This window comes from Dendroctonus ponderosae, unplaced genomic scaffold (genome assembly GCF_020466585.1).
Source record: "Dendroctonus ponderosae isolate FM_Combo_2020 unplaced genomic scaffold, Dpon_F_20191213v2 Dpon_F_20191213_5, whole genome shotgun sequence".
Classification (NCBI taxonomy): domain Eukaryota; kingdom Metazoa; phylum Arthropoda; class Insecta; order Coleoptera; family Curculionidae; genus Dendroctonus; species Dendroctonus ponderosae.
This window is the reverse complement of record NW_026018715.1, coordinates 10834301-10847544: the sequence shown is the minus strand read 5'-3', so window position 1 is coordinate 10847544 and position 13244 is coordinate 10834301. Positions and strand designations below refer to the sequence as shown.

General features: G+C 36.4%; 1 protein-coding gene across 8 annotated transcripts in view; it reads left to right on the top strand.

The window, feature by feature from the left end:
• Positions 1-12735, top strand: part of LOC109546617 (CUGBP Elav-like family member 1-A) — a 208588-nt gene extending 195853 nt beyond the window's left edge. For 6 of the 8 annotated variants that reach the window (XM_019917630.2, XM_048666450.1, XM_019917627.2 and 3 more), the window contains one exon: positions 8757-9846. In XM_019917630.2, coding sequence (XP_019773189.1) covers positions 8757-9028 — 272 coding nt within the window. In that variant the 3' untranslated portion in view covers positions 9029-9846. Of the gene's footprint in view, positions 1-8756; positions 9847-12508 lie in introns of those variants that run through there. The other 2 variants (XM_019917626.2, XM_019917629.2) reach the window with 2 other exon arrangements.
• Positions 12736-13244: the final 509 nt, after the last annotated feature.

Genomic DNA, 13244 nt, shown 5'->3' with positions numbered 1-13244 from the left:
TTCTGTCTTTTTTAAAGGCAAAAATTTTTGAGGCGAAATACCCAAAAAGAAGTTTGTAAAAAATGAATCCGCCTCAACAATATAGAACTTATCTAAAAAATATTTGACTCTTTACTCGTTGGAAAATTTCGTTTTTCTCGCGAATTTTCTGACTTTACGTCTTCAAGTTTACATATCAAAATCAGGGGCTTTTGCAATAAACACATAACTTCAGCGTATAAAAATCCACTTTTCTTCAGAAAAACAGGTATCAAGCTGATTATTTTATAGTTTATGGAAGCATTATGAAAGTTCAGGTAAAAGTTATCAAGAGTCTTCAAGTTGCATGTAAAAAGAAAAGATTTTGGCAGCACATTTGTTGCTTAATCCTTGTTTTTAGACGAAAATGCGTAAGAAAACAGCTCATAGAAGATGTGCGACTATTCACTTTCTGAAAATGTCAATCACCGTCCCAGAATTGCTGGCATTCTAAGAGACTTGAAAGTTGTATAAAGAATCCAAGAATTTTGCAATAAACCTGCTTCAATCTTTCGCAGTTTGCGTAAGTAGTTCAGTCTCATCCCTGTGAACATTTCAGTCAACGGACTCAACATTTTTAGCTTTCCAAGAATCTTGATTGGGACGATTTTTGCAAGGAAAGAGCTCCTTAAACAAGAAGCTCTTTCTTTGCCAAAATTCTTGAACAAGCTACAAGCTACAAAAATGTATCAACCTGAAGCTTTTTTTCTGTGAACTGCGAAAGGTGCAGTTTCATACCAAATTACATACCAAATTTCTGAACATTTTTACTTACTTGCAAATTTGCTTCAAAGACAATTTTTTATTAAAATAATATTATATGGCTCAAAACAACTACTTGAATGCTTCACAAATTACCAAGCGACTATATTGAGAAAATTGCATAAACAACTAGACCAAATTAGCAATAATTCACGGGTTTATAAAATCATCAAAGCAAAATTGCAAAAAAGTCTTTGGTGTAAATTCTTTTAAGGACAAGATATTCCATGAGGGTTGTGAATTGTGAAATTGTAAATTTATTTGTGCTTTTTTTATGAAAACAAACAGTATTCTACCGGATGCCTCTTCATTTGAAAAACCTCTTATCGATCCAGGAAAATGTTCCATAAAAAGTATAAATTTAGCGTACAACGGTTTTGGAATAAAAAGACCCCTTTTAGCAACATTCTCAATTGAAGCAACCGCGTTTAAGCCGCGAAACAAAAACTGCTTTAGAGTTTTGATGACCCAAGCACGATGAGTTGGATACAGAAATGGGCAGCTTAAAAGTAGAGACTAATTTTCCAAACTTGGGGGACGTTTTTGCTCTTCGGACCAGAAAAAGGATGTTTTTCTTCTGCAGTCTGTTGACCGATAAACTCATCAACAGTCAGCAATTTTAATGAAGAAAAAATCCATTTCAATTTACAAATTGCTTCTTTTTTAATTAGAACATTCCATTTCGATTCTGCAATTGCTGTCCTAATAATCATCTAGATTACACCTACCAGCCGTAGTGTTTAGATGATTACTGAAAGCTGCCGGTTTGAAAAAGCCATGAAAATCTCCCACTGCTTACGCTGTGGATAAATAGCGCAGCTAATTATTATTGAGTGCATCGGCTTCAAGCCTCTAGTGTTTATTTAACTTAGATAAACTGAAAATTTCGCTCCAGTTCTCGTTTTGGATGCATTAACCCACATAGTTTTCAAAGATGTCTAGTGCAGTCGGATTCGGGGATTATTCTTAGTGCCGAGCATCATTAGGAAAAGGTTTTCAAGATTTAAAAAGCCATTGAAAATTTCAGGCAAGTTGAGAGCGCAGCTACTTATTTTTAAACTGGACTATAACCAGTCGGGAAACTAGACAGGCAAATCAAACAAATTCTGAAGTTCGTAATGGTTAATGCGTTTTGTGAACTCAACACATTTTGGCACCGGCATTCTTCATACTTGGGACAATTTATTTCATAGTAAACACCTCATTTATTCGATGCATCGATTACGGTCTGGTTTATTTACGACACATTCGCCTTTCGGAAACGTTAATTTCATTGCCAGATAGTTTGTAAACAACAGGACAGCTAATAGCCCATTTAACTCAATTCCAAATGGATTGAGATGCATTAGTTGGCGTTTAGGTTTACGGCAAAGTCGGCACTTTCAGACTACGATAGGCCCCACTTGGGGCGCCCCAACCCGAACCCGTATGGGGAAAACTTTCCGGAGGAGGGCCAAAAATTCGCTTTGTTAAATTCCACTTTTCAGGCCCAGCTGCAGGGTTTATATCTCCTCACACAACTACTACATACTACAGGCACTATTTAATAAAGGTATTAATTAACTGGAGGTTGCGTATTTGCCCTTTAGGAAGGAACGTTTCGGCTTGTGGGATTAAGGGTTTTGTTTAGTTCAGCACCACCACTCCAGACAGACTGGGAATTATCCCTTAGTTAGTACAGATTGATTTTGGAATTTTCGGAGTTTGGTTCGAGTGGCTTCAATCCAAAACTATCGAAACAGGAGAGGAGAGTTATGAATGTTGAATGAAAGTCCATTCAATAGTTTGTAGCTTAATTTTCGGAGGTTTTTAGTTGCTTGGTTTCGATCTGGGGGTCACAGTTTGGGAAATTTGCCTCTATTCTTAGGGCTTAGGAAACGTGAAAAGTGCGTTTTTTTTTGTTGTGGAAGTTGCTAAACAGCGTCTTTTTCATCCAAAAAGTAATCGAAAATTAATATTTTTTATGGAAAATTTCGTTAATTTATACTATGGATCGTTTAGACGTTTTTAAAACGAAGATGCCTCGGGTCGAATGCCAAACATTCGTTTATTTCACTACTTTTTTCATATTTGTTAAATTGCAATTCATCTTTAGAAAAGTTGTTTTAAACACGGAAAAAGATCTTTAGATGTAATTTTATCAATCGAACTTGCTTCCTGGTTTAAGTTGAGAAATGAGAAATATTTAACGTTCAGTTTGCTACTAATTCTGGTTCAAGTGCATTTGGATAATATATGTTAAATTTTATAATTTTCTGTTTGAACTTTCAGAACAACCAGAAAGATCGAAAAATGTATTCAAATCGTACAAATTTTAATGCTCAACTATTTCTGGTTTCCACAAAATACGTTGAGGTTGCTGGCAACAGTCAGAATTTGCTCAAAAATAAGCAAATGGGTAAACATTTAAAGCTTTTAGAGTATATTTTCGAAAACATTTCCATCTATTCGGTACAGATTTAAACAAGCAAAAAATTGTCGACTGTTTGGACAAGTCTTAATTTCGCATGGCAGTTTTCTAAATTGATAAAAATCACTGCAAAGAACAAAAAACACTGCAAAAAATTCGTAAAACAGACTGGTTTTTCCAAAATCCCTAAATTTTAATAAACACTAATTAATTTGGCTGATTTTTGCTACTTTTACGAAAGACCTGAACCTGAACCATTCAATCGATTTTACACAATTTGATCGCTTTTTAAGAGTTTCAAAATGTATTGGACATGTACAATTTTTTTCGAAATTTGGTTCGATAAAAGCTGAATCTGCAGTCACATTTGATGGTAAATCGGTCTACGTTCTGGAACGCTTTAATTAGTAGAACCCTTAAGAAGTAGATAGTAGAAATTGACTGAAAAAGCCTGGTTTGAGTGAAAAATGTCGATTTTCACAGTAGCTTAATGTTGACGAAAATTTGGCTCATCACTTGAAATACTGAGGGCGATAAACTAACTTAATCCACATGAGCAGGATTATCAAATGCGAATTTCCAACCGCTCTTGTCTGTACTTGTTTGAGTCAAAAAATCAGGGTTTTTAACGCTGAACTTGCGGCAAATAATCGCGCAAGTTTATTGCAAGTTTTAGAGCCGCTTGATACAATGCGAATATGCTCAAAGGTAAGCAAATGGGTGAGCATTTAAGGCTTTTAGGGAAAATTTTCGAAAACACCTCTGTCAGCTCGTTCTACTTTAAAAAAATTAAAGAATGTCAATGCGAGTGTAATTTCACATTGCAGAAAATGTTCTACATTTATGGAAATCACTGAATTCATGACACTCTCTGCAAAAAGGAGACTAGTTTTTCCAAAATGAAATAATTTGGTGGATTTTTGCTACTTTTACGAAAATACCCGAGGCTGAGAATTCAGTTTTGATGGTGAATCGTTCTATATTCTGAGGTTCTTAAAGCAGCTGAAATTGAAGGGAAAATTCTCCAAAATTTTTTCATCGATCGCATCATCGCCAGGATTTTAAAAAACACTTTTTATCCACTAATTTGCAACAGCTCTTGTCTGCTTGCCTGAGTAAAAAATCGTGATTTTCAACGTTAAACTTGCGACAAATAATCGCGCAAGTTTATTACAAGTTTTGAGCTTTGAAAAATCCAAGAAACTTGGTTCTTCTAGTTGAACGGCCGCAACATTCTTTAATTTTTTGCACTTCAAAAACATCAACTAATCAAGTCAATTTTTGAGGTTTATAAAGCACATCTGAATAATGGTTCAAATGAACGAAACTTAAAGCCAAATCGACATCTAACAAATCTGGAACCGTGAAAGACACGAAAAGACGAAGCAACTGACTTCCATCTAGAAGAGCAGCAAAAGAAGCTAAATTCTAGATCGTGGCTCTCTTTATTAAGTCCACATTCCCTGTTTAGTGGAAATAGTTGGGAGCATAACGATCATAATTGGACTGTTATGGCAGCCCTGGGCCTTTGCCCTCATTTACGCTGTGCGAAACCAATTTAGCTTTATGTTTCCGTTTATTAAAATGTTTTGCGCCCATAAAGTATGGTTGCACATAACTTTTGATGGGCGCAAAATTGAACACCAACAAGACTAATGCAAAAGCGAGGAGGGTGTACCGAATAAAATCCAAACAAATCTTGACAATGGATTTTCTGCCTCTTCCTGCTTTCGTCTCCAGCCCATCAGGCAGTAAAGTAGCGAGCGCAGCGTTTTTTTCTGTTCTGACAATGCCTCAACAAATCAAGGAGGTAAACGATAAAACTCGCTGATTTCAGTTAAAGTGGACGTTATTTTCACGCAGTAGCGTTACATCGGGGATTCATCTACAAGTAAATGAGAGGAGGAGAGTGAGAGTCTGTTGTTTTCGTCTAGGTGAACAATGCACGCATTCATGGCAAAGCTAACTGATTTAGCGACTGGAATTTTCGTTTGGCATGCTTCCATTGATGTAATAAATGTCGTGTATGTAAATGTAAATGTTATCATATTGTACGCTAAAAATACAATACTTGAGCATTTTTCACATCACAATTCACCTGCAATCTACGCCAATGGGACAATTTCCACGAAAATGGCAACTGAACTCGTCCGACTAGTCCGATCGAGTAATACGTAACAATTCAATAAAAGATCATTAGGTGACCAACAAATTACCCAATAAAACGAAACAAAGAGCTACGGATGTGCATTTGCGAAACGAATCGCTGATAAATTATGACCAGGGTTTTCTGCAGGAGCGCAATTTGATCCCGGAAAAATTACTGCCCAACTTTATCGCTCACAATATGTTTCACTTGCTTCTCGCCCGAGAAAATTAACTTTACATGATTGTCCTTTTGCTTAATGCAAAATATTTTCCGCGTTCTCGGCCCAAAACAATCTATCAATCAATTGACGAAAAGTGTCGTTCGCTACGCTTTCACTCAATGTGACCAATAATAATTGTGAATAATTTGCATAATAGAAACCGAAGGTCGGCACTTATTGTTGTGTATCGATATTTCAGTGCGTGCTACCAATTTCTATTGCCCGGTGTCAACCATCATCAATTTGCCAATCGTCTTGGACATGATCATCATTTAGCAATCGCGTAATTGGCGCTGTCTATTCGGCAGGATGTTCCTCAAAGGTCAAATTGGAAAAAGACGCATTTTTAAGGTCAAAGCTATTGGAAACCAACCAAACAAAATTTTTTTTTGGAGTTCGACAATGACTACCTTAGGGCACGACACTGGAAATAGGAAAGAGTTTCAGGAATGATATAAAAACGCATTTGATATAACGGTTTGAAAATAGTTTATTGACTGATTAGTGGTTGATGGAAAAACGCTGGGGAAAATGTATTTTGCCATCCAAAGTAGCTCGATTACCGGGGGTTTAACGGACAAAAAAATTGTGAAAATCTAACCACCCCCCCTTTTAGCAAATAAATTGCATCGCAAAAAACGCAATACTTTCACCTGTAACCTCTGAAAAACATATTTTATTGGTGAAATTTATAAAAACGTTTTGAAGAGAACTAGAAAATATTAAATTTTGTACACGTTTTTTCTTTCGTACATCGCGTATGTTAATCAAGGTATACAATGGAAAAATGCTTCGTGACAGCGACATAATACGAAACTGTTCAATGCAGTTCTACGACGAACTATTGGAAACAATAATCATTTTTAATGGACGTATTTGCTTTACAATGGTGAATAAGCGATAATTTTTATTGCTGTTGCTAACTGCAAATATTGATGATTTCAGCCATATATGCCAGAAAAATTCCTTTAAAGGTGTAGGTACTCGATTTTATTTAAGAATTTTTGTTAATATATGGGCCTTTGAACAGAATGTAATCACTCAAATAAGGTATTTTATGCCTTCTAGCTGTCAGGAGAAGACTGTTAAAAGAAAAACAACAAAAACAGCGTATGTACAAGATTGATAAAAACTCTCGCTCACTGCTGTGCTGTATGCTATATAGACTATCAACTTAGAATCTTTTGATTTTTCTTGCCATTGCCGGATGCATAGTAGAGGAGCATCGCATCGCAGTATTTTTTTAGGTTTTAGGCGTTTTGGGCCTAAAAACTTGCATTTATTATTCTGAATATTTTGAAAAACTAGAAGCTTGATGGAATAAACTTAAACTATTGAACGTGTCTACATTGTGCCTTTATAGCAAATTCTTCTGACTTTGTTCGCATTGGCTGATTTCTGCATGCGCCTGCATTATATGCATGCAACTCATTCAGGAATTTATACTATTAGAGCGAAAAAACGCTGCCAAAGACTTGCTGCACGACATATGATTAACGACATTAGAGATTAGACTGGAGATACTAGCTAGTTTTAAATTCATTGTTGATAGCTTGTTTTTATCTTGGAGGGGACTGTCTGGGGTAGATTAACATATAGGGGCTGTACAGGAGTTTGGGTAAACGAAAGCCAGCAGTTTTTTTCCAGGTAGAAGGTACGGAGTACTTTTTTGTAATTTGCTCTCGTTTTGCAATCCTCTTTCATTCTCTCACTCAAAAAAGTTATTTGTAATACATAACCCTGCGAGGCAGCTTTCATTCTTTCAAGTTCCATTTTCAGTTTCGCAATACGACCAGGCTTATTTCTACTAAAATGCCACAAATGCCTTCACTCAAGCGATGTTTTAACAACAGGAAAAAATTATTTACGCTAAAATAACACACATTTGGCCTGCACTAATATAACGGAGCTGCATTTACGCCGATTCCCATTATTTTGGATTTTAATCGACAGTTAAATGTTAATTAAAATTATGCAATAACGGTCAAAAAAGAAGATGTAAAAAGCCTATATGAACGAATGAAAACAATTTGCAGTAAATATAATTTAAACGACGGCAGGCCATTATTAATGAAGGGTTTTAAATTTCAATGATTGTCAAAATTCCTTGAGTGATAGATGTTTTAAACAATTTGAAAATCAGCAATTAAGCCAAAGTGCAAATAAATCTATTACGAGCAGTTTTGTGCCATTTATTTCGAACTAAACTAAGCAAATATACAAAAAGTTAAGAGCCAAAGTATATTTAAATCCACAAAAAGTTCAATTTATTTTCTGGTAAAAATAATCGTTTTTACCTCAATGCGATTAGCTCAATGAATCAATCATGCAAATCATTGCAACTAGGGAGTTATACAGGGTGTCTCGTAAGCACACGACTAAAAGAGCATTGCAACATTCTTTGGCTGGAAAGAACACGATCTGAGCTAACTTTTATTAAGAAAAAATGTCCGGCGTTTCCTCTCATGGTCGAAGTTTTGAAAAAAAATATGTTTTCTGAATTATCGGAAAAATAATGCGACGGATTTTAGCGAAACTCGCTGTGAATTTATTATTATGGAGAGCTCATATTTTCAAAAAACAGGTTGATCCGCCTTGGCAAAGAGGTAAATATTTGAGTGTCCTGGTTCAAAAACTAGCAAAACCTTTTATTTGGTCGCTGGAAACAGCTGATTTTTTTTGAGTCGATCCTTTGTTGAATTTTGGGCTCTTATGATAGTTTTCGTACCAAGACTAAGAATTTACCTTAATGCCAAAGCGGATAAATTCGCTTGTTTTTTCAAAATATAAATCTTTCATAAGAATAAATTCGCAGGAAGTTCTATTAAAGTCCATCGAATAAATCTCTCGATCTCGAAAGAATGTCGCAGACGATTTGATCATTTGCTTACGGGACACCCTGTATATTCGTACAAAGCACATCAAAAGACAAGTTTTTTTTATTCACTAAGAAATTAATTCATTTGAAATCTCAACTTACGTTCTTTGCTTCACCAAAACGCGACTATGCAGAGTCTCTTAAATGTGAGTCTGCGAACCGGAGGACAAATTACAAAGGAAGACCCTGTACTTGCCAAATCTGCAGGATTGCGTTCTGCAGCCGTTCAGCTTGTTGGCTTATTTCCAGTTTATGAAGTAGTAAAAGCATGATCCGCACCGCTTCCACATTTCCACTGATCCATTCGTGTAATTTGCAGGTCCCGAAGGCTGCAACCTCTTCATCTACCACCTGCCGCAGGAGTTTACCGATACCGATTTGGCATCGACGTTCCTGCCGTTTGGTCCCGTGATATCAGCAAAGGTGTTCATCGACAAACAGACGAATTTGTCGAAATGTTTCGGGTTCGTGTCCTTCGATAATGCGAACTCGGCCCAGCAAGCGATCGCAGCGATGAACGGGTTCCAAATCGGCACCAAACGGCTGAAGGTGCAGCTAAAAAGGGCCAAGGAGGCGGCGAAACCCTATTAACCAAAGATATAGTAGGTTTAAATAAATGTGGATTGGATAATTGAGGCGGTTTGGGGCTGCAATTGAGCCGCAAACGGCACTTTGTCCATTTGTCTAAAAGCCAGTACATCCCAAAAAAAACATAATTTTGTACGATTTCCCTTGTACAAAATAACACCGCGCCAGTGCAGTGTGCCCAACTCAGGATTTAGCTGCTATTTTTACGAACTGTGAAATATTTTTACTAGTTAACTGCGATCCGCACACGATCGCCCTGTACATTGATAATAGATGGTCATGAATTTGAAAAATCGATCAGAACCAGTAGGGTACTTTATGGGGGGCGTAGCGTCGACTTTGTTGTTTGTGGTACCACCAATGGTAAATTTTTACAGTGACTTAACGAAAGTTTGAAGACTTTTCGGCACCATATTGGTTCTATTTTTGGCTGTACCCACGTAGAACTACACTGAGGGCTTAGGAAGCGGCACTTAACCGGGTTCAGTAAGTTGCTCTAAGCCCTTCTTGTACATCTACAATCTAAAAACCTAAGACAAGGATGTTCTGTATTTAAATGTTATGCTGGGTTCCTGTTTTTTTCTTTTGGTTTTTGATTAAGTTTTTTTGCAATGATGTTTGTTCGTGGCGTAAGCGCGTACGCATCCTCTGTTGTTTAGGTTTTCTTTTACTCCTTAATTGTTTTGGGTGATTTTTTTTGTTTTAATTCCAGTCTCTACATTAGACTTATTATACCTTATATGATACACACATTGCGTATGTACTTGATTGAATTGTACCTTTTATTTTCTATTGTTATTAAACCAAAGTTATTAGACCAATCACTGGCTGTTTGTGTTAATATTTGTTAATATATTGCAGGGTTTGCGTGCTGATTGTTGGGGGCTTCTGTATTAAACCGAAACCGAAAATCTGTTTGTGACCAATCTGTGTTAATAAATGTTTTATGTGAGGAAGTGATGTGGAAAGCACACGAGCAACGATTTTCAGTTCTGTTTTGGAAGCCTCTCATGCTGACTGACCAATAGTTAGGCGAGGTCTCTACCCGCAACAAGTGCTGTAGTGCTATTTAGAAAAAATCATCAAAAAACGTCATTTAATTTAACCATCCCCACCTCTATAGTGTTTCACATGCGTGCCCCAAATGCAGTCGACCAGCGGCTTCTGTTTCTGTCTACTAATGTTTGTGTTCTTCATTACACAGTAAGTTGATCTCATTTTACTAACACCATTTACTACTAATCAGCCTTTATTGAGCTAAAAATGACGATTTTTGAGCAACGGAAAAGTGTGTCTTACAATTAACATACCCTGTATATAAACGCACTTTAGCTATACCGAGGGTTTTAGAAAGAGTGACTGCTTTTGTTTACTGGGTCAATTGACTTAATGTAGTGAAAACGCTTTGTTACTGAGTTAGAGAGTGTCCAAGATGTAAAAACATCGAGCTTTGTCTTTATAGCGTCTTGAGTCGTTTTGGATTCAACAACTTTTATTTTTGGCTTTTTTGCATACACAAGATTTTTGTTGCTTAATATGAAAAGTTTCCTCAAAAGACATTCATTTACCTTGAATTGTTTTCACATTTTTCGAATAATTGTTCGATTTTTTTATTTATAGGGTTTACAGCTGTATGGACCACTTTGCTGTTTAAATTTTGAAACTATTTAATTTTTGCGTTTTTGGCATCATTGAGGTTTTTCCAGCAAACACTTAAAAAATGAACGTTAGTGATCTATGAAACTCTTCAATCGAGGTAGCCTTAATGATACTGAAACAACCGCATTCAAGAAACCAATAGATTAATTCTTTTATGTGTTTTTCAACCAAGTTTCCCTTTCGATTATTGAGATTTAAAAATGTTTTTGAAGCGACTTATCAGAGAAAAAGGACTCCTCAATTTTCAACTCAAGGTAAATGCTTGCTACCAATAATGGTCCGACTTTTTCTTTATAGTGTGCTTTAAAAAAGATTTCGGATTATAAAAGACTTTTGAGAAATCATATTTCGACACTGTAGCTTGAGAACGAAGCAAAAACAGGAACTTTTCACCGTACTTCAAGAAGATTCAGCTGAAGTTAATGAGCTGATAAAACATAATAAAAGCAGTTACATTTCATGAACACCCGGTTTAGTGAGTGGACTCTATTTGCGAGAGTTGACAATAAAAGCTTGTCTACTAAAACCTGATGATTTAAGTTCAACTAGTTACTTTATTCAAGTGAAAACTATCGGCCTCCTTTGCCTATCTAAACATCCTGTATAGCCCCGAATTGAGCAAACACATCAAAATTACACAAATTCCGCAGTTGAAAGGAAATCAACGTAGCCCAAACGCTTCTTTTTTGTAATTACTATGTTTAATGTTACATGTTTATATGTGAATAATCCAAACCTGTGGCAACCGAAAATCAACCTCTCAATTACAAATATATGTTGCAATTTATGTACAGTTTGTTTATATGAGTTTCTCCAATTTGCAGCTAAAAATAGTGACTATACTAAGCCGTATTGAATTCTTGAACATTTCAATAAAACGTCTTAAATGATGGCAAACACAAGATCTGAATTTCGCGCTATCTGCGTGTTAAATAAATAAAGTTGTTAACGCCCGGAAATTCGATCTTGAAGCAAGTTGCCTCGGGCTCGTATACTTGAAAGACGTCTGACAGTGTTTAACATTTTCTATACCCCGACTGTGAAATTTTAAAGCCCTCAAACGCCGTCCCCCGCGAAGCAATCGCGTGTCTCATTTTCCTTTCAACCCTTAAGCGATCGCTGATAAAGGTGGTGTATTGTAACAGGTGTAGATTTTCCTAATATTTAAAGGCGTTAAACTATCAAACAGTTTTTATTTCGCTCCAAAAAGTGTCATTCGTGAATGATAAATACGCCCACAAACGTTTTCCATCGATTTATGCATTGTAAAAAATATATGTAAAAAGTCAGCCACATATTCAGCCAATACTCGTCCTCGATAATTCCAACAATACTGTCCTATAATGTTCAACAAAATTGTCCATTGTTTAATAGAAAACGCCGTACAACAAATAATTATCGATAAGTGTGAGGTCAAACGTAATTGAAATTCGACATAAAATAAACACTTGGTTTGTTTGGTAATTAGACACAGAAAATGCATTTCGAACGTTAAACACACCGCTATTTTCATTCTTTATCAAATAACACAATCGATGCATGTTAACGTGGGCTTCACGTTTATTTGATAAATACCAGCCGGGCAAAATTGAATGTATTGTAAACCGAAATTGACACCTTAAAGGGCGGTCGGCCAAAACGAAACTAAAAAACCGATCCTTTGCAACATATCAGCAAAACAAAACCAACCACCAGTTATAGAAAAAAGTGTTAACTCACCCCCGATTAAATGGCTCTAAACTATTTAAGTCACAATAAATCGGCAAGATTATTGGTGCCTGATCCACCAAACTAAACCCAAACCTAATCAATCTTATTTCCTAGGGAAGCGCAACAATGGATATCCGGATTTGCCTGGAACCTTGTCCCGGAAACTGGGCGTGGACGAAATGGTACCTCTCATCACTGGGTCCCGGTGCACTGGAGTGGGATACGCTCTGGGCACCATTTGGGCTGGCGAGGGCTCTTTCTGAGTCATGACGCGCTGGAAGAGTCAAAAGAAGAGCTGGTAGATGAAAATGTTCTTTTCTTTAATAAAGCGAATTGATGGATGTTGGGTGTTTTGTTTATTTAGCCCTGAAATGAAATAAACTGAAATGAAATAAAATGAAATAAATGAAGTAAACTGAGAGTTCCAAACAAGTGTGCAGCAGCACTCGTACTTGTGACTTGGAAATTGTTTTGACCGACGGCCTATAAGCCCGAATCAGTTTCAAAGGATATGCGGGATAAAAATCGGTCACAAATTCTGTACAATAAATTAGATGAAACGTGTTTTTTATATTTGCCAAACCGTTTGCCTTTTAGGCATTTGTTTGCAATAATGTCTCTCTCAATCAAAAACTCGAATAATAATACACGCTGTTTATTGCAACTGCTTCATAAAAACTAGATTTTTGGCAAACTGCCATATGGACCAAAACACGTCTTTTTGGGGAAAAAATCGTAAAAGGCGAAAAAATGCAACTATATTGAAGCGGCGTTTTAAAGAACAGCACTTTAGACAATAACAAGGAGAAGGACGTTTTCTTTATTGAAAAGCTATCAAAGATTTCGCTCC